The 19,789-nt window shown below is 43.4% G+C and overlaps 2 protein-coding genes across 2 annotated transcripts in view; one reads left to right on the top strand and one right to left on the bottom strand.

Moving 5' to 3' along the window:
* Window positions 1-165: 165 nt before the first annotated feature.
* On the top strand, window positions 166-2,274 carry LOC311104702 (U7 snRNA-associated Sm-like protein LSm11). Its single transcript, XM_084146584.1, has 4 exons — window positions 166-649; window positions 894-1,033; window positions 1,209-1,292; window positions 1,498-2,274. The coding sequence occupies exons 1-4, from the start codon at window positions 181-183 to the stop codon at window positions 1,924-1,926; spliced, it is 1,122 nt and encodes a 373-aa protein (XP_084002710.1). The 5' UTR covers window positions 166-180; the 3' UTR covers window positions 1,927-2,274.
* Window positions 2,275-5,375: 3,101 nt separating this feature from the next.
* Window positions 5,376-19,789, bottom strand: part of LOC311104912 (clathrin interactor 1-like) — a 34,581-nt gene continuing 20,167 nt past the window's right edge. The window contains exons 7-12 of the mRNA XM_084146887.1: window positions 10,588-10,810; window positions 10,372-10,465; window positions 7,723-7,788; window positions 7,216-7,484; window positions 6,493-6,682; window positions 5,376-5,834 (exon numbers count right to left, since the gene is read on the bottom strand). Of these exons, the coding sequence (XP_084003013.1) occupies window positions 5,518-5,834; window positions 6,493-6,682; window positions 7,216-7,484; window positions 7,723-7,788; window positions 10,372-10,465; window positions 10,588-10,810 (1,159 nt within the window). The 3' untranslated portion in view covers window positions 5,376-5,517. The remainder of the gene's footprint in view (window positions 5,835-6,492; window positions 6,683-7,215; window positions 7,485-7,722; window positions 7,789-10,371; window positions 10,466-10,587; window positions 10,811-19,789) is intronic.

Genomic DNA, 19,789 nt, shown 5'->3' with positions numbered 1-19,789 from the left:
CTTTAAAAAACAATAAAAACAAAGATTACAGACAACTAATATGTAATTTTGTTGCACCTGCCTCAAATCTGCTGCATGGTACTTCATCGCCCTCTCCTGGTGAAAATCGAGAAATGCAGCGGAAGAAGACTAAGTTTCCCATGATTCTTAGCGTCGTGTATGTCTGAGGTTGTTTCAAACATGGAGGAGAGGGAAAGAAGAGGAGATAAACAACAAAAATGTCCAGAATCAGAAAAGAACGAGAGAGAATCAACAAGTGCATGTGCTTCAGATGCAACCGAACATACGGCAGCAGAAGAAGATGATATCGTGGCAAAGTTGGACGTCACCTCCGATAAATTTGATCCACTCCTGGCGCTCTATTCCCCTACAGTGCCTCTTCCATACCCTAACGTGAAGTGCTTCAACAATATAGCCGAGTATGAGAGCTTTCTGAAGGGGGGCCGGGGCCGCGCCAAGCCGGAGAACGTGGAGAAAAAACTGAGGAAAGCCAGGAAAGGTTTAGCGGATCCGGAGAGGATAGAGAAACTGAAGAGGATGATGGTGAACAACCCGACAGAGGGAGACGGTGGAGAAGAGGGGACCAGCAGCACTGCCCGGCGTTGTAGAATGCAGAAGGCTGCCAAGAATGTCCTGACCAGGATGCCTCGTATGTCGTTAATTATTTCTAGCTATTGTAGTCCTGCTTTGAATCATTTCGTTTTTGGTGGTGGTGTGGTGTCAGATCAAAACATGACCTCTTTCATTCATACTTTACTTATATGACCATTGTCTCATATTGCCACATATATATGCTAATTAAAACTTCATTGATATGTGGGGCATTATTGATGTCAAACTTGTGATTGACAGCCAGGTGAATTCTATTTCATGTCTACTTCCTGTTTATACAGTCCATACAGGAAGTCCTCTGGGGGAGCTGCACCGCTGCGTGGAGGAGAGGATCAGGGTGAAAGTTCACATCAGAACCTTTAAGGGGCTCCGTGGAGTGTGTTCTGGCTTCATAGTGGCCTTCGACAAGTTCTGGAACATGGTGAGAGCTCACCCCCTTCCCTCACCCCTACCCTCCTTCCATCCCCTTCCCTCGCACTTACCCATGCCCTCCACTGCCTCTCGACAGACTAGACTGTAGTTTGATGCACATAACCTTACACATCGCTGTCCTCTCTCTCACCCTCTATTCCCTCTCCTCTCTCGCTCCCTGCCAGGCGATGGTAGATGTAGATGAAACCTACAGGGAACCTCTGCTGGGTGAAGCTCTCTACCACGAGAAGGCCCTCACTGTCACACGGGTAGGTCTGGCTGCCACCGAAGGGCTCTGATCCTCTAGCCTAGTGGTGCATTCCAGAGAATAGGGTGGTGTTTTGGATGCAGACTATGACATATCCAGATCATGTGCCACTCACTAAAAAAGGTACAGCCATTATCATTCTCTGCAATCAAAAACAAACTCATTAGCTATCTTTTAACCTGTTTGTCCCCCCTCTCCTTCCGTAGCTCTTTGACAAGCTGAAAGTCCAGGAGAGTGCGGCGCTGAGAGAATGTGAGGAGAAGAAGAAGCAGATAGACAAGAGGAAAGCTGAACCCCTCCAGCCCCCACCTGTGACCCAGACCCTCCAGACTCAAACCAGAGACAACAGACGAGGGGACCCCAGAAGGAGAGGGGACCCTAGGGCAGTGGATCCCCGACTTGCGAGGGCCACAGTGGGGCCCCCAGTGGCTGATGACGCCGGAGCCCCAGGGGCCACAGGTAAGACCCAGGGGTCAGATGTTAAAGGTCAGGAGTCAGGGACCGAGGGGCCCCAGAGAAGAGGTTCCCAGAAGAAAGAAGTGCCCCAGCCCTACGGGAAGGTACACACACGCCACGTCAACCAGCTCTTCATACGGGGAGAGAACGTGCTTCTAGTCAACCTACAACCACTCTGAACCTATTGTGTATTTTAGCCAGCAGGCGTGGCAACCTAGCATGGAACGGGAAGGCAGTCTGTTCCTGCTCTCTTGCCAACTCCTAATGGAGTTTCCATGCCAAACATAAGCAGAAGCAGACAGACTGGCACCCGGGCTAGTGGCAACCCTCCAGGAAAGTTACTTGACCTGAAGATCCAACACGCTGAAGCTTTACCAAGACTGACCTACTACAGTATCTACACTGGGTTAGACCAACTAGTAGTGAACCATGAAGTCTCCCTGCTACTGTATATCATATTGATATGTGTTCTCTGCTTTACGCAGACAGAAATGAATTAGAAATAAAACATGAATTACCAAGCTCTCTTCCCTTGTCTGTCCTTTCTCATCTGGTCTTTGCCTCTGGGTCATATGAAATATGAAGCACAGTATTGAAATGCAGGCATGGAGTGCACCACTGTAAATAACCACCAGAGGGCAGTATACTCATTCTAAGACACCTCACTGAGTCATTTGAAATGAAAAAACGATGATGTATGTAAATAATTAATATGACAGAACTGTAAAGAGAAATGGGAATTTCTCTACTTTAATTTCAATTTATCCTGATCCAGTGAGGATCAAAATAATGTAAGAATATAAAAGTAGCCTAACCCAATAAATGTTGTTACATTTTTCTTTATAAATATGCAGATTATAATCTCAAACACAACTGCATCAATGCAGAAAACCCATATAAATGTCATCCATGCTATGCCTGGCCTGCCAACTTCCAACTCCAGATAACATATGAGGCATATTGCCACTGAAAAGAGGAAAGCCTACTATTTGTCCCATTATCTTGCTTTTCTCTCGTCAGCTAGAGCAGAAACGGCAGCGTGGTCTGGTCTCAGAAGACCACATATGTGTGTTATGAATAATGGAGATGGGGAAGCTTGAGATTGCAGACGGCAATAAGCAGCAACTCTTATTTGTCTAGACATTTCGGATTGTGTTTTATTCTTTAATGGCCACATTAGACAGAGAAAGCATGATTTAACTGCATGTCATTGGTTTTGTGTCGCTGCTGCTTTCGGTCTTTAAACTAGAGAGCGGTTACTGAAGGACAATAAACCTTCATTTCCACATTTTCCATAATATCTTGGAGCTGTTGCACAGTATCTGTTAATTGATCAAACATTGTCTGAGACAAGCCATTGTCCTACAGTACCTGGGTTTACTTACTCTCTGTATACCTCCGAATCTGATCTATTCATTCCCAAGCCAAGGTCCTTCACATGCTTGCATCCCGATGCACTGGCCAGATGGCTGTGTGTCTGTAGGGCTGCACTGTGTGTGTGGGTTTCAGCAGGTTCCTCTACTCCAATAAAGTATTAACTAAGTTGGTCTTTTAAGTGAAATAAACACACTTCATTAGCAAACTGTAATCAACGGTTTTTTAATGCTCTAGATAAAAAGGATCACAATGGGACAAATCAAATCAAACAAAAATAAACTGTTTTCTTAAGGCTCCTTTCGTTGGTGATGCGTCGCTTTTTCCTTTTTATACATTTGCATAAACTAGTGTTTTTATTTCTGTAACAATCCCACATTACAGAAGATCTCAGAACAATTGTAATAAGTAGAAGAAAAAAAATACCAGCGAAAGAATAAACACAACCCCCTAAGGATATCATCTCTTAGAAAAAACAAACAAGAGGCGCTACATTTTGGTCATTTCGAACAGATAATGCCTCAGCTCAGACAGAAGGCTACTGTGTGTGTGTGTGTGTATATCTGTGCAGGGTTGGGGTCAATTCCAATTCAATTTCAGTCAATTTAGAAAGTAAACCAAATTCAACATTTTACTCATTGAAAATCACTTCCAGAATTGAAATGGATTTGACCCTAACTCCTGGAAGAGGACATAGCTCTGAGACAAAGGAGTCTAGTGTACATGTGAGGTACTCACTGACCTAGTAGAGATGGTCGTCCTGACTTCAACATGTACACACAGTGTGCATCCCAAATGGCACCCATTTCCTATATAGTGCACTACTTTTGACTAGAGTCCTATGGGCCCTGGTCAAAAGCAGTGCACTATAAAGTGAATAGGGTGCAATATGGGATGCTACCCCAAAAAAAATACAAAATTGAGAAATCCTCTCCTAGACCTGGACTGTCTGAGAAACCTCTCCTTCAGAGATACACTCCGGGGTGAAGTTTCCCCCAAGTACACATCTAAGGATCAGCTTCCCCTCCCCCAATCCCAACCATTAGTGGAGGGAAATGCAAAACTGCCCCAAGATCAGCGTCTAGGGGCCACGTCCCCCTACTCCCAGAGGCTCCCAGGGGCCAGAGGGAGCGGTAAGAACCACACATGCATACTGTGCTGTAGACTCCTAACAGTAACTGTCATGAACACTATAGTTGTATCGTCTCCGTCTGTCTCCTGTAAGTTATAATGAAGGAAAAAGGCCTCTGTCTTACAGGCACGATGTGCAGTACTTAAAGAACACAACCCACCATGAGGTTGCTCCTAGATCTACTGATTATCTTGTTTGGATGAAAGGAAAAATAGTATATTTCTTTAAAAAATATATACCCATAAGAAAGGCCACAAAGGAGATCACAACAGCTTCTTCATTTAACAGCTTTCAATCATTTCTCATTCATTCACGTATTAAATCCATCGATCAATATACAATTGATTGATTTGTTAAATCTAATATTGAACAGAAATTCCACATATGGAGTGTGGAACGCTGTTATATAAAGTAAGTATTAAAGGCCGACCCCCATGGCAATGTAGCTTGCCATAGCAACATCTTAATTGACATCTGATTCCGTCCAATCGACACACACCTCATCATATCATAATCATGTACTCAATAACTTATTTGTCTGTCACACCAAAGTCATATTTACAGTTGTAGAGAAGGGACAGGTCGAGGTAACCTGGCACTAAAAGAGATGGATGGGGAGTTATTGGGGTGGGATTATCATATAAAACTATTTTTGCTACTCTGGACATTTAATTGGTTAAGTAAAGCAAATCCCCCAGTGACATTCGCTTGAAGATTCATATAGACAATTCCATGGTAACAGAATTATGCTTTAAAATGTAATTCAAACAAAAAACAATTATTGCAAAGTTAAACAAACCATACAAGTTTAAAAGTCGTCCTTGTGCAGATAATTGTATGGGTTGTTTAACTTTGCAATCGTTGGTTTTTGTTTGGCATACATTTTAAAGTGAAAAATCTGAGTTTCAGCATCATTCTGTTACAGTGTTTTTCGCTCTCTCACACTCTCTCCCTTAGTTGTTCTCCCTCTCCGATTCAAACCCGAACAGCACACAACCATTACTGTACTGAATACCCTCTAAAAAAGGTACTTGATTGCAAGTTCCAACTGACTAAAACATACATACATTCATGTATATTCATATCTCTAAACGTCACTTAAAAAAGGAAAGAAACAGGAAATGGAGGGGTGGCAGTCAGTATTTGATATTTGACAACATTCAAGTACTCTTTGTTTGCAGCTCTTTACAATCCTTCAAGGACAGGCGGTTGGATAGAGAGTAAAATAGAAACAGCCCTCTCTTTCACTTCACCTCCTCTTCCCTCACTTCCTGAAGTTGCCGAAATCCGCGAAGGCATCCAATCCTGGCTTGGGCTGCTGCTGTACCATGCCAGAGCCCATAGACATGGCTGGCATCCCCACTCCCATAGCACCAGGCATGCCCATCCCCATGGTCATGTTAGCCTGGGGCATGGCGCCCATGTTCATGCCCATTCCCATCATGCCCTGACTGGGGGCCATGCCCATGCCCATGCCAGCACCGGGGTGCATCATGGGAGTTGTAGGCGTTCTGATGGGGGCGAGGCCCATGCCGGCGAATCCCTGGGAGAGCATGTTGACGGGTGGGAGGGGCTGGCTTCCTAGAAGACAGAAACAGGAAGAAGTGGAGTCAGAGGACAGCATGACATCACACACATGTTCACACACTCCCCTCACACACTCCATACTGAACAAGTAGGGCCAAGCATCCTACTATTACATACTGAACAAGTAGGGCCAAGCATCCTACTATTCCATACTGAACAAGTAGACCCAAGCATCCTACTATTCCATACTGAACAAGTAGTCCCAAGCATCCTACTATTCCATACTGAACAAGTAGTCCCAAGCATCCTACTATTACATACTGAACAAGTAGTCCCAAGCATCCTACTATTCCATACTGAACAAGTAGTCCCAAGCATCCTACTATTCCATACTGAACAAGTAGTCCCAAGCATCCTACTATTACATACTGAACAAGTAGTCCCAAGCATCCTACTATTCCATACTGAACAAGTAGTCCCAAGCATCCTACTCTTCCATTCTGACTGAAACTAAAGCCTTTTGAATCATCTTGTGACCATCCTGATAAAAAGGAAGAAGTCCCACCCGCTGGGGATCTTGGATACTCCACGAACAATTGAATGGATTTCAAACCAACATTTTGTTCAACAGACATTCAGCAGCGTTTTCAACACCCTCCAGATAAACACAGTACTATTTCTATCCCAGTCTAAACTACAACCCAGTACTCACCTTGGAGTGTGTTGAGGGTGGGCTGGGCAGGTTTGGGGGGCTGCATGCCGGGTGCCAGGAAGTCCAGACTGATGTTGACCGAAGAGTCAGACCAGGTGGAGGGGATCGCTGACCCCATGGAACCCTGGGTACCCAGCATGACTTGCTGCTGCTGCTGGGGCTGCAACGGACCACCCATCACCTGGAAGGGCTGAGGGAGGTAGGTAGAGGTAGAGAGAGAGAGAGAGAGAGCGACAGACAATAGATAGTAATGTTAAGGTGACCTATATAATGGTGACATATGAAGGGTGAACTGCTGTCTTTAAAGTAATCTACATAAAAACACATATCATCTTATCTAACCAGAATGAACAGGATAGGAAGGGGCAGGTTTGATTCATCTGCAAAACTAAGCTTGTCTTTTTTAAGTAGGTCAGGTTTTTGACATGCAAATATCTATGCAAACACAACCTCGTATTAGATTGAATGGTTTTCTGACTCAAACTGATTCCTTCTCACTGTGTGTGTGTGTGTGTGTGTGTGTTTGCGTTTGTCCCTAGGGAAGGAGGAGCATCTGCAAACCTTGGCTCTCTGCCGTTGCTCTGTCGTGTCTGTCGTGTGTGTTCCTCTAAACCACTGACAGTTACTGTCACTCCTCTCATTAACAGTGCATCAGGCACAATAAGGACAATTTACCATGTGAATACATTTACTGTGTGCACCATGTCTGTCCTGTATTCTTACCAGTGATCTGGACTGTGGCATGGTGCTGCTGATGGTCTGTGTGCTGGTCATATTGAAGGTGAGGCTCTGAGAGGCAGAGAGAGACTGGGTCGGGACCGGACCCATCAGGTCAAACAGGTCAGCTGAGGCTGGAGCCGGGGCCGAGGCAGAGCTGGCCGACAGAGCCCCAAACAGGTCAGTGTTGCTGGGGGCCAGAGGCTGGGCGAAGGGGGTGGGGACGGGGGCCTGGCCGTCAGGGAAAGCATTCCAGTCCCCAAAGTCACTGGAGGCTGGAGAGAAGGAGAGTAGAGGGGAGAGGAAAAGGGTTCTAGTGGATAAACTAGACTATAAAGAACTATGGACTTCAATATGTCAGGACATCTCTTTACCTGCCTCTCCCTCCCTCGCTCTCTCTGTCATATCTAACACTCTCTGTCATATCTAACAGGAGTTGAGATGTGTCTGTTCCTGTTGGCCAGACATCCTCCCCTCCATCTCTCGGAATATTCTAGTGCTTTCTAAACTCACCAGGTACTGTAGAGAGGCCGACAGAGGCAGCAGGTGAGGAAAAGTCAGCAAATCCTCCTATCAGGTCTGGAAAGAGACATACAAATCAAATGTGATTGGTCACATACACATATTTAGCAGATGTCATTGCGGGTGTAGCGAAATGCTTGTGTTCCTAGCTCCAACAGTGCAGTAGTATCTAACAATTCACAATATACACAAATCTAAAAGTAAAAGAATGGAATTTAGAAATAAAAATATTAGGATGAGCAATGTCAGAGTGGCATTGACTAAAATACAATAGTATAGAATACAGTATATACATATGAGATGAGTAAAACAGTATGTAAACATTATTAAAGGGACCAAGTGACCATACAAAACTTAATGATTGAAATGTGACAGTTCCCAGAGACCTGCCCAGGCCCAGAGACCTGCCCAGGCCCAGACCCAGAAACCTGCCCAGACCCAGAGACCTGCCCAGAGACCTGCCCAGAGACCTACCCAGAGACCTACCCAGGCCCAGAGACCTACCCAGAGACCTGCCCAGAGACCTGCCCAGACCCAGAGACCTGCCCAGAGACCTGCCCAGAGACCTACCCAGAGACCTACCCAGAGACCTACCCAGGCCCAGAGACCTACCCAGAGACCTGCCCAGAGACCTGCCCAGACCCAGAGACCTACCCAGGCCCAGAGACCTACCCAGAGACCTAACCAGGCCCAGAGACCTACCCAGGCTCAGAGACCTACCCAGAGACCTAACCAGGCCCAGAGACCTACCCAGGCCCAGAGACCTACCCAGGCCCAGAGACCCACCCAGGCCCAGAGACCCACCCAGGCCCAGAGACCCGCCCAGGCCCAGAGACCTACCCAGGCCCAGAGACCTACCCAGGCCCAGAGACCTACCCAGGCCCAGAGACCTGCCCAGACCCAGAGACCTGCCCAGGCCCAGAGACCTGCCCAGGCCCAGAGACCAGCTGACAGAGAGGCCAGATGTGATGCTCAAGTAAGGGAAAAGTATCCCATAGAATTATAGCTTATCAAACATCTGCTGAGCTCTTCCTTTCCAGGGACTGCTACTGCAGGGACATCTGGTTCTACACTACCTCCCCCTAACCCTCCATGATGTCCTGTAACTACACTACCTCCCCCTAACCCTCCATGATGTCCTGTAACTACACTACCTCCCCCTAACCCTCCATGATGTCCTGTAACTACACTACCTCCCCCTAACCCTCCATGATGTCCTGTAACTACACTACCTCCCCCTAACCCTCCATGATGTCCTGTAACTACACTACCTCCCCCTAACCCTCCATGATGTCCTGTAACTACACTACCTCCCCCTAACCCTCCATGATGTCCTGTAACTACACTACCTCCCCCTAACCCTCCATGATGTCCTGTAACTACACTACCTCCCCCTAACCCCCCATGATGTCCTGTAACTACACTACCTCCCCCTAACCCTCCATGATGTCCTGTAACTACACTACCTCCCCCTAACCCTCCATGATGTCCTGTAACTACACTACCTCCCCCTAACCCTCCATGATGTCCTGTAACTACACTACCTCCCCCTAACCCCCCATGATGTCCTGTAACTACACTACCTCCCCCTAACCCCCCATGATGTCCTGTAACTACACTACCTCCCCCTAACCCCCCATGATGTCCTGTAACTACACTACCTCCCCCTAACCCCCCATGATGTCCTGTAACTACACTACCTCCCCCTAACCCCCCATGATGTCCTGTAACTACACTACCTCCCCCTAACCCCCCATGATGTCCTGTAACTACACTACCTCCCCCTAACCCTCCATGATGTCCTGTAACTACACTACCTCCCCCTAACCCCCATGATGTCCTGTAACTACACTACCTCCCCCTAACCCTCCATGATGTCCTGTAACTACACTACCTCCCCCTAACCCTCCATGATGTCCTGTAACTACACTACCTCCCCCTAACCCTCCATGATGTCCTGTAACTACACTACCTCCCCCTAACCCCCCATGATGTCCTGTAACTACACTACCTCCCCCTAACCCTCCATGATGTCCTGTAACTACACTACCTCCCCCTAACCCTCCGTGATGTCCTGTAACTACACTACCTCCCCCTAACCCTCCATGATGTCCTGTAACTACACTACCTCCCCCTAACCCTCCATGATGTCCTGTAACTACACTACCTCCCCCTAACCCTCCATGATGTCCTGTAACTACACTACCTCCCCCTAACCCTCCATGATGTCCTGTAACTACACTACCTCCCCCTAACCCCCCATGATGTCCTGTAACTACACTACCTCCCCCTAACCCTCCATGATGTCCTGTAACTACACTACCTCCCCCTAACCCTCCATGATGTCCTGTAACTACACTACCTCCCCCTAACCCTCCATGATGTCCTGTAACTACACTACCTCCCCCTAACCCTCCATGATGTCCTGTAACTACACTACCTCCCCCTAACCCTCCATGATGTCCTGTAACTACACTACCTCCCCCTAACCCTCCATGATGTCCTGTAACTACACTACCTCCCCCTAACCCTCCATGATGTCCTGTAACTACACTACCTCCCCCTAACCCTCCATGATGTCCTGTAACTACACTACCTCCCCCTAACCCTCCATGATGTCCTCTCAGTGTGTGTAGTTACCGGTGGCTGCTGCAGGCTGGCTGGGTCCTGAATCGACCATCAATAGGTCAGCTAGACCACTGCTGGAGGGCTGGGGTGCTGCTGCGGACGGAGTCTGGAACGGAGAGAAGGAGAGGAGAGATGAGAGGAGAGACACTGCACTGTCCGCTGTTACCACCAGATGGCAGCAATAAGCTAGAGAGGACCAGCATGGACTGAATGCGCACGGGCACACACCTGTTTGGCGGAGGTATCGGGGCTCTTGTCTCCTGTGTAGTGGGCCGCGGCTCCCAGGGACACAGTTTTGGACGGAACCCCGCCTCTCTTCCTGGTTGCTGTGGTTTCTGTTGCCTGGACGATCTGGACGCTCTTGGTAGTCACGGTTTCCTCCTCGTCTTTGAACACTGACCTCCCAGACTGGCCGTTCCGCGACGGGCGACCTCGCTCCTCCTCGTTGTCACTACGGAGACCAGAGAGGACGCAAACCGGATGAAAAAGAGGACATTTTCTTTTGGGGATAATTCAATTAAAATATTGTGTGACTAAAGTATGACAGAACATCAGGTTGTTGACATACTGTAATATGATGAGGACAGAGGGTAGCTCTAACATACTGTAATTTGATATGATGAGGACAGAGGGTAGCTCTAACATACTGTAATTTGATATGATGAGGACAGAGGGTAGCTCTAACATACTGTAATATGATATGAGGACAGAGGGTAGCTCTAACATACTGTAATTTGATATGATGAGGACAGAGGGTAGCTCTAACATACTGTAATATGATATGAGGACAGAGGGTAGCTCTAACATACTGTAATATGATGAGGACAGAGGATAGCTCTAACATACTGTAATATGATGAGGACAGAGGGTGGCTCTAACATACTGTAATATGATATGATAAGGACAGAGGGTAGCTCTAACATACTGTAATATGATATGATGAGGACAGAGGGTAGCTCTAACATACTGTAATATGATATGATGAGGACAGAGGGTAGCTCTAACATACTGTAATATGATATGATGAGGACAGAGGGTAGCTCTAACATACTGTAATTTGATATGATGAGGACAGAGGGTAGCTCTAACATACTGTAATTTGATATGATGAGGACAGAGGGTAGCTCTAACATACTGTAATATGATATGAGGACAGAGGGTAGCTCTAACATACTGTAATATGATGAGGACAGAGGGTGGCTCTAACATACTGTAATATGATATGATGAGGACAGAGGGTAGCTCTAACATACTGTAATATGATATGATGAGGACAGAGGGTAGCTCTAACATACTGTAATATGATATGATGAGGACAGAGGGTAGCTCTAACATACTGTAATATGATATGATGACAGAGGGTAGCTCTAACATACCGTAATATGATGAGGACAGAGGGTACATCTAACATACTGTAATATGATGAGGACAGAGGATAGCTCTAAAATACTGTAATATGATATGAGGAGGACAGAGGATAGCTCTAACATACTGTAATATGATATGATGAGGACAGAGGGTAGCTCTAACATACTGTAATATGATATGATGAGGACAGAGGGTAGTTCTAACATACTGTAATATGATATGATGAGGACAGAGGGTAGCTCTAACATACCATAATATGATATGAGGACAGAGGGTAGCTCTAAAATACTGTAATATGATATGATGAGGACAGAGGGTAGCTCTAACATACTGTAATATGATATGATGAGGACAGAGGGTAGCTCTAACAAACCATAATATGATATGATGAGGACAGAGGGTAGCTCTAACATACTGTAATATGATATGAGGACAGAGGGTAGCTCTAACATACTGTAATATGATATGATGAGGACAGAGGGTAGCTCTAACATACTGTAATATGATGAGGACAGAGGGTAGCTCTAACATACTGTAATATGATATGATGAGGACAGAGTGTAGCTCTAACATACTGTAATATGATATGATGAGGACAGAGGGTAGCTCTAACATACTGTAATATGATATGATGAGGACAGACGGTAGCTCTAACATACCGTAATATGATATGATGAGGACAGAGGGTAGCTCTAACATACCATAATATGAGGACAGAGGGTAGCTCTAACATACTGTAACATGATATGAGGACAGAAGGTAGCTCTAACATACTGTAATATGATATGATGAGGACAGAGGGTAGCTCTAACATACTGTAATATGATATGATGAGGACAGAGGATAGCTAATATAATAATAATATGCCATTTAGCAGACGCTTTTATCCAAAGCGACTTACAGTCATGCGTGCATACATTCTTTTGTGTACGGGTGGTCCCGGGGATCGAACCCACTACCTTGGCGTTACAAGCGCCGTGCTCTACCACCTGAGCTACAGAGGACCACTCTAACATACTGTAATATGATGAGGACAGAGGGTAGGTCTAACATACCGTAATCTGATATGAGGACAGAGGGTAGCTCTAAAATACTGTAATATGATATGAGGAGGACAGAGGGGAGCTCTAACATACTGTAATATGATATGATGAGGACAGGAGGTAGCTATAACATACCGTAATATGATAGGATGAGGACAGAGGGTAGCTCTAACATACCGTAATATGATATGAGGACAGAGGGTAGCTCTAACATACTGCAATATGATGAGGACAGAGGATAGCTCTAACAAACTGTAATATGATATGATGAGGACAGAAGATAGCCCTACCATACTGTAATATGATATGATGAGGACAGAGGGTAGCTCTAACATACCGTAATATGATATGAGGACAGAGGGTAGCTCTAACATACTGTAATATGATATGATGAGGACAGAGGATAGCTCTAACATACTGTAATATGATATGATGAGGACAGAGGGTAGCTCTAACATACTGTAATATGATATGATGAGGACAGACGGTAGCTCTAACATACTGTAATATGGTATGATGAGGACAGAGGGTAGCTCTAACATACCATAATATGATATGAGGACAGAGGGTAGCTCTAAAATACTGTAATATGATATTATGAGGACAGAGGGTAGCTCTAACATACTGTAATATGATATGATGAGGAAAGGATGTAGCTCTAACATACTGTAATATGATAAGATGAGGATAGCTCTAACATACTGTAATATGATATGATGAGGACAGAGGGTAGCTCTAACATACTGTAATATGATATGATGAGGACAGAGGGTAGCTCTAACATACTGTAATATGATATGATGAGGACAGAGGGTAGCTCTAACATACTGTAATATGATATGATGAGGATAGAGGATAGCTCTAACATACTGTAATATGATATGATGAGGACAGAGGGTAGCTCTAACATACCGTAATATGATATGAGGACAGAGGGTAGCTCTAAAATACTGTAATATGATATGATGAGGACAGAGGGTAGGTCTAACATACCGTAATATGATATGAGGACAGAGGGTAGCTCTAAAATACTGTAATATGATATGATGAGGACAGAGGGTAGGTCTAACATACCGTAATATGATATGAGGACAGAGGGTAGCTCTAAAATACTGTAATATGATATGAGGAGGACAGAGGGGAGCTCTAACATACTGTAATATGATATGATGAGGACAGAGGGTATCTCTAACATACCGTAATATAATATGAGGACAGAGGGTAGCTCTAACATACTGTAATATGATATGAGGACAGAAGGTAGCTCTAACATACTGTAATATGATATGATGAGGACAGAGGATAGCTCTAACATACTGTAATATGATGAGGACAGAGGGTAGGTCTAACATACCGTAATCTGATATGAGGACAGAGGGTAGCTCTAACAAACTGTAATTTGATATGATGAGGACAGAGGATAGCCCTACCATACAGTAATATAATATGAGGACAGAGGGTAGCTCTAACATACTGTAATATGATATGAGGACAGAAGGTAGCTCTAACATACTGTAATATGATATGATGAGGACAGAGGATAGCTCTAACATACTGTAATATGATATGATGAGGACAGGAGGTAGCTATAACATACCGTAATATGATAGGATGAGGACAGAGGGTAGCTCTAACATACCGTAATATGATATGAGGACAGAGGGTAGCTCTAACATACTGCAATATGATGAGGACAGAGGATAGCTCTAACAAACTGTAATATGATATGATGAGGACAGAAGATAGCCCTACCATACTGTAATATGATATGATGAGGACAGAGGGTAGCTCTAACATACCGTAATATGATATGAGGACAAAGGGTAGCTCTAACATACTGTAATATGATATGATGAGGACAGAGGATAGCTCTAACATACTGTAATATGATATGATGAGGACAGAGGGTAGCTCTAACATACTGTAATATGATAAGGACAGAGGGTAGCTCTAACATACTGTAATATGATATGATGAGGACAGAGTGTAGCTCTAACATACTGTAATATGATATGATGAGGACAGAGGGTAGCTCTAACATACTGTAATATGATATGATGAGGACAGACGGTAGCTCTAACATACCGTAATATGATATGATGAGGACAGAGGGTAGCTCTAACATACCATAATATGAGGACAGAGGGTAGCTCTAACATACTGTAACATGATATGAGGACAGAAGGTAGCTCTAACATACTGTAATATGATATGATGAGGACAGAGGGTAGCTCTAACATACTGTAATATGATATGATGAGGACAGAGGATAGCTAATATAATAATAATATGCCATTTAGCAGACGCTTTTATCCAAAGCGACTTACAGTCATGCGTGCATACATTCTTTTGTGTACAGGTGGTCCCGGGGATCGAACCCACTACCTTGGCGTTACAAGCGCCGTGCTCTACCACCTGAGCTACAGAGGACCACTCTAACATACTGTAATATGATGAGGACAGAGGGTAGGTCTAACATACCGTAATCTGATATGAGGACAGAGGGTAGCTCTAAAATACTGTAATATGATATGAGGAGGACAGAGGGGAGCTCTAACATACTGTAATATGATATGATGAGGACAGGAGGTAGCTATAACATACCGTAATATGATAGGATGAGGACAGAGGGTAGCTCTAACATACCGTAATATGATATGAGGACAGAGGGTAGCTCTAACATACTGCAATATGATGAGGACAGAGGATAGCTCTAACAAACTGTAATATGATATGATGAGGACAGAAGATAGCCCTACCATACTGTAATATGATATGATGAGGACAGAGGGTAGCTCTAACATACCGTAATATGATATGAGGACAGAGGGTAGCTCTAACATACTGTAATATGATATGATGAGGACAGAGGATAGCTCTAACATACTGTAATATGATATGATGAGGACAGAGGGTAGCTCTAACATACTGTAATATGATATGATGAGGACAGACGGTAGCTCTAACATACTGTAATATGGTATGATGAGGACAGAGGGTAGCTCTAACATACCATAATATGATATGAGGACAGAGGGTAGCTCTAAAATACTGTAATATGATATTATGAGGACAGAGGGTAGCTCTAACATACTGTAATATGATATGATGAGGAAAGGATGTAGCTCTAACATACTGTAATATGATAAGATGAGGATAGCTCTAACATACTGTAATATGATATGATGAGGACAGAGGGTAGCTCTAACATACTGTAATATGATATGATGAGGACAGAGGGTAGCTCTAACATACTGTAATATGATATGATGAGGACAGAGGGTAGCTCTAACATACTGTAATATGATATGATGAGGATAGAGGATAGCTCTAACATACTGTAATATGATATGATGAGGACAGAGGGTAGCTCTAACATACCGTAATATGATATGAGGACAGAGGGTAGCTCTAAAATACTGTAATATGATATGATGAGGACAGAGGGTAGGTCTAACATACCGTAATATGATATGAGGACAGAGGGTAGCTCTAAAATACTGTAATATGATATGATGAGGACAGAGGGTAGGTCTAACATACCGTAATATGATATGAGGACAGAGGGTAGCTCTAAAATACTGTAATATGATATGAGGAGGACAGAGGGGAGCTCTAACATACTGTAATATGATATGATGAGGACAGAGGGTATCTCTAACATACCGTAATATAATATGAGGACAGAGGGTAGCTCTAACATACTGTAATATGATATGAGGACAGAAGGTAGCTCTAACATACTGTAATATGATATGATGAGGACAGAGGATAGCTCTAACATACTGTAATATGATGAGGACAGAGGGTAGGTCTAACATACCGTAATCTGATATGAGGACAGAGGGTAGCTCTAACAAACTGTAATTTGATATGATGAGGACAGAGGATAGCCCTACCATACAGTAATATAATATGAGGACAGAGGGTAGCTCTAACATACTGTAATATGATATGAGGACAGAAGGTAGCTCTAACATACTGTAATATGATATGATGAGGACAGAGGATAGCTCTAACATACTGTAATATGATATGATGAGGACAGGAGGTAGCTATAACATACCGTAATATGATAGGATGAGGACAGAGGGTAGCTCTAACATACCGTAATATGATATGAGGACAGAGGGTAGCTCTAACATACTGCAATATGATGAGGACAGAGGATAGCTCTAACAAACTGTAATATGATATGATGAGGACAGAAGATAGCCCTACCATACTGTAATATGATATGATGAGGACAGAGGGTAGCTCTAACATACTGTAATATGATATGATGAGGACAGAGGATAGCTCTAACATACTGTAATATGATATGATGAGGACAGAGGGTAGCTCTAACATACTGTAATATGGTATGATGAGGACAGAGGGTAGCTCTAACATACCATAATATGATATGAGGACAGAGGGTAGCTCTAAAATACTGTAATATGATATTATGAGGACAGAGGGTAGCTCTAACATACTGTAATATGATATGATGAGGAAAGGATGTAGCTCTAACATACTGTAATATGATAAGATGAGGATATCTCTAACATACTGTAATATGATATGATGAGGACAGAGGGTAGCTCTAACATACTGTAATATGATATGATGAGGACAGAGGGTAGCTCTAACATACTGTAATATGATATGATGAGGACAGAGGGTAGCTCTAACATACTGTAATATGATATGATGAGGATAGAGGATAGCTCTAACATACTGTAATATGATATGATGAGGACAGAGGGTAGCTCTAACATACCGTAATATGATATGAGGACAGAGGGTAGCTCTAAAATACTGTAATATGATATGATGAGGACAGAGGGTAGGTCTAACATACCGTAATATGATATGAGGACAGAGGGTAGCTCTAAAATACTGTAATATGATATGATGAGGACAGAGGGTAGGTCTAACATACCGTAATATGATATGAGGACAGAGGGTAGCTCTAAAATACTGTAATATGATATGAGGAGGACAGAGGGGAGCTCTAACATACTGTAATATGATATGATGAGGACAGAGGGTATCTCTAACATACCGTAATATAATATGAGGACAGAGGGTAGCTCTAACATACTGTAATATGATATGAGGACAGAAGGTAGCTCTAACATACTGTAATATGATATGATGAGGACAGAGGATAGCTCTAACATACTGTAATATGATGAGGACAGAGGGTAGGTCTAACATACCGTAATCTGATATGAGGACAGAGGGTAGCTCTAAAATACTGTAATATGATATGAGGAGGACAGAGGGTAGCTCTAACATACTGTAATATGATGATGACAGAGGGGAGCTCTAACATACTGTAATATGATATGATGAGGACAGGAGGTAGCTCTAACATACCGTAATATGATAGGATGAGGACAGAGGGTAGCTCTAACATACCGTAATATGATATGAGGACAGAGCGTAGCTCTAACATACTGTAATATGATGAGGACAGAGGATAGCTCTAACAAACTGTAATTTGATATGATGAGGACAGAGGATAGCCCTACCATACAGTAATATGATATGAGGACAGAGGGTAGCTCTAACATACTGTAATATGATGAGGACAGAGGATAGCTCTAACAAACTGTAATTTGATATGATGAGGACAGAGGATAGCCCTACCATACTGTAATATGATATGATGAGGACAGAGGGTAGCTCTAACATACCGTAATATGATATGAGGACAGAGGGTAGCTCTAACATACTGTAATATGATATGATGAGGACAGAGGATAGCTCTAACATACTGTAATATGATATGATGAGGACAGAGGGTAGCTCTAACATACTGTAATATGATATGATGAGGACAGACGGTAGCTCTAACATACTGTAATATGGTATGATGAGGACAGAGGGTAGCTCTAACATACCATAATATGATATGAGGACAGAGGGTAGCTCTAACATACTGTAATATGATATTATGAGGACAGAGGGTAGCTCTAACATACTGTAATATGATATGATGAGGAAAGGATGTAGCTCTAACATACTGTAATATGATAAGATGAGGATAGCTCTAACATACTGTAATATGATATGATGAGGACAGAGGGTAGCTCTAACATACTGTAATATGATATGATGAGGACAGAGGGTAGCTCTAACATACTGTAATATGATATGATGAGGACAGAGGGTAGCTCTAACATACTGTAATATGATATGATGAGGATAGAGGATAGCTCTAACATACTGTAATATGATATGATGAGGACAGAGGGTAGCTCTAACATACCGTAATATGATATGAGGACAGAGGGTAGCTCTAAAATACTGTAATATGATATGATGAGGACAGAGGGTAGGTCTAACATACCGTAATATGATATGAGGACAGAGGGTAGCTCTAAAATACTGTAATATGATATGATGAGGACAGAGGGTAGGTCTAACATACCGTAATATGATATGAGGACAGAGGGTAGCTCTAAAATACTGTAATATGATATGAGGAGGACAGAGGGGAGCTCTAACATACTGTAATATGATATGATGAGGACAGAGGGTATCTCTAACATACCGTAATATAATATGAGGACAGAGGGTAGCTCTAACATACTGTAATATGATATGAGGACAGAAGGTAGCTCTAACATACTGTAATATGATATGATGAGGACAGAGGATAGCTCTAACATACTGTAATATGATGAGGACAGAGGGTAGGTCTAACATACCGTAATCTGATATGAGGACAGAGGGTAGCTCTAACAAACTGTAATTTGATATGATGAGGACAGAGGATAGCCCTACCATACAGTAATATAATATGAGGACAGAGGGTAGCTCTAACATACTGTAATATGATATGAGGACAGAAGGTAGCTCTAACATACTGTAATATGATATGATGAGGACAGAGGATAGCTCTAACATACTGTAATATGATGAGGACAGAGGGTAGGTCTAACATACCGTAATCTGATATGAGGACAGAGGGTAGCTCTAACAAACTGTAATTTGATATGATGAGGACAGAGGATAGCCCTACCATA

This window comes from Coregonus lavaretus, assembly GCF_964263955.1.
Source record: "Coregonus lavaretus genome assembly, chromosome: 29".
Classification (NCBI taxonomy): domain Eukaryota; kingdom Metazoa; phylum Chordata; class Actinopteri; order Salmoniformes; family Salmonidae; genus Coregonus; species Coregonus lavaretus.
Note: the sequence above shows the minus strand (reverse complement) of the source record. Positions and strands in the feature narration are given on the sequence as shown.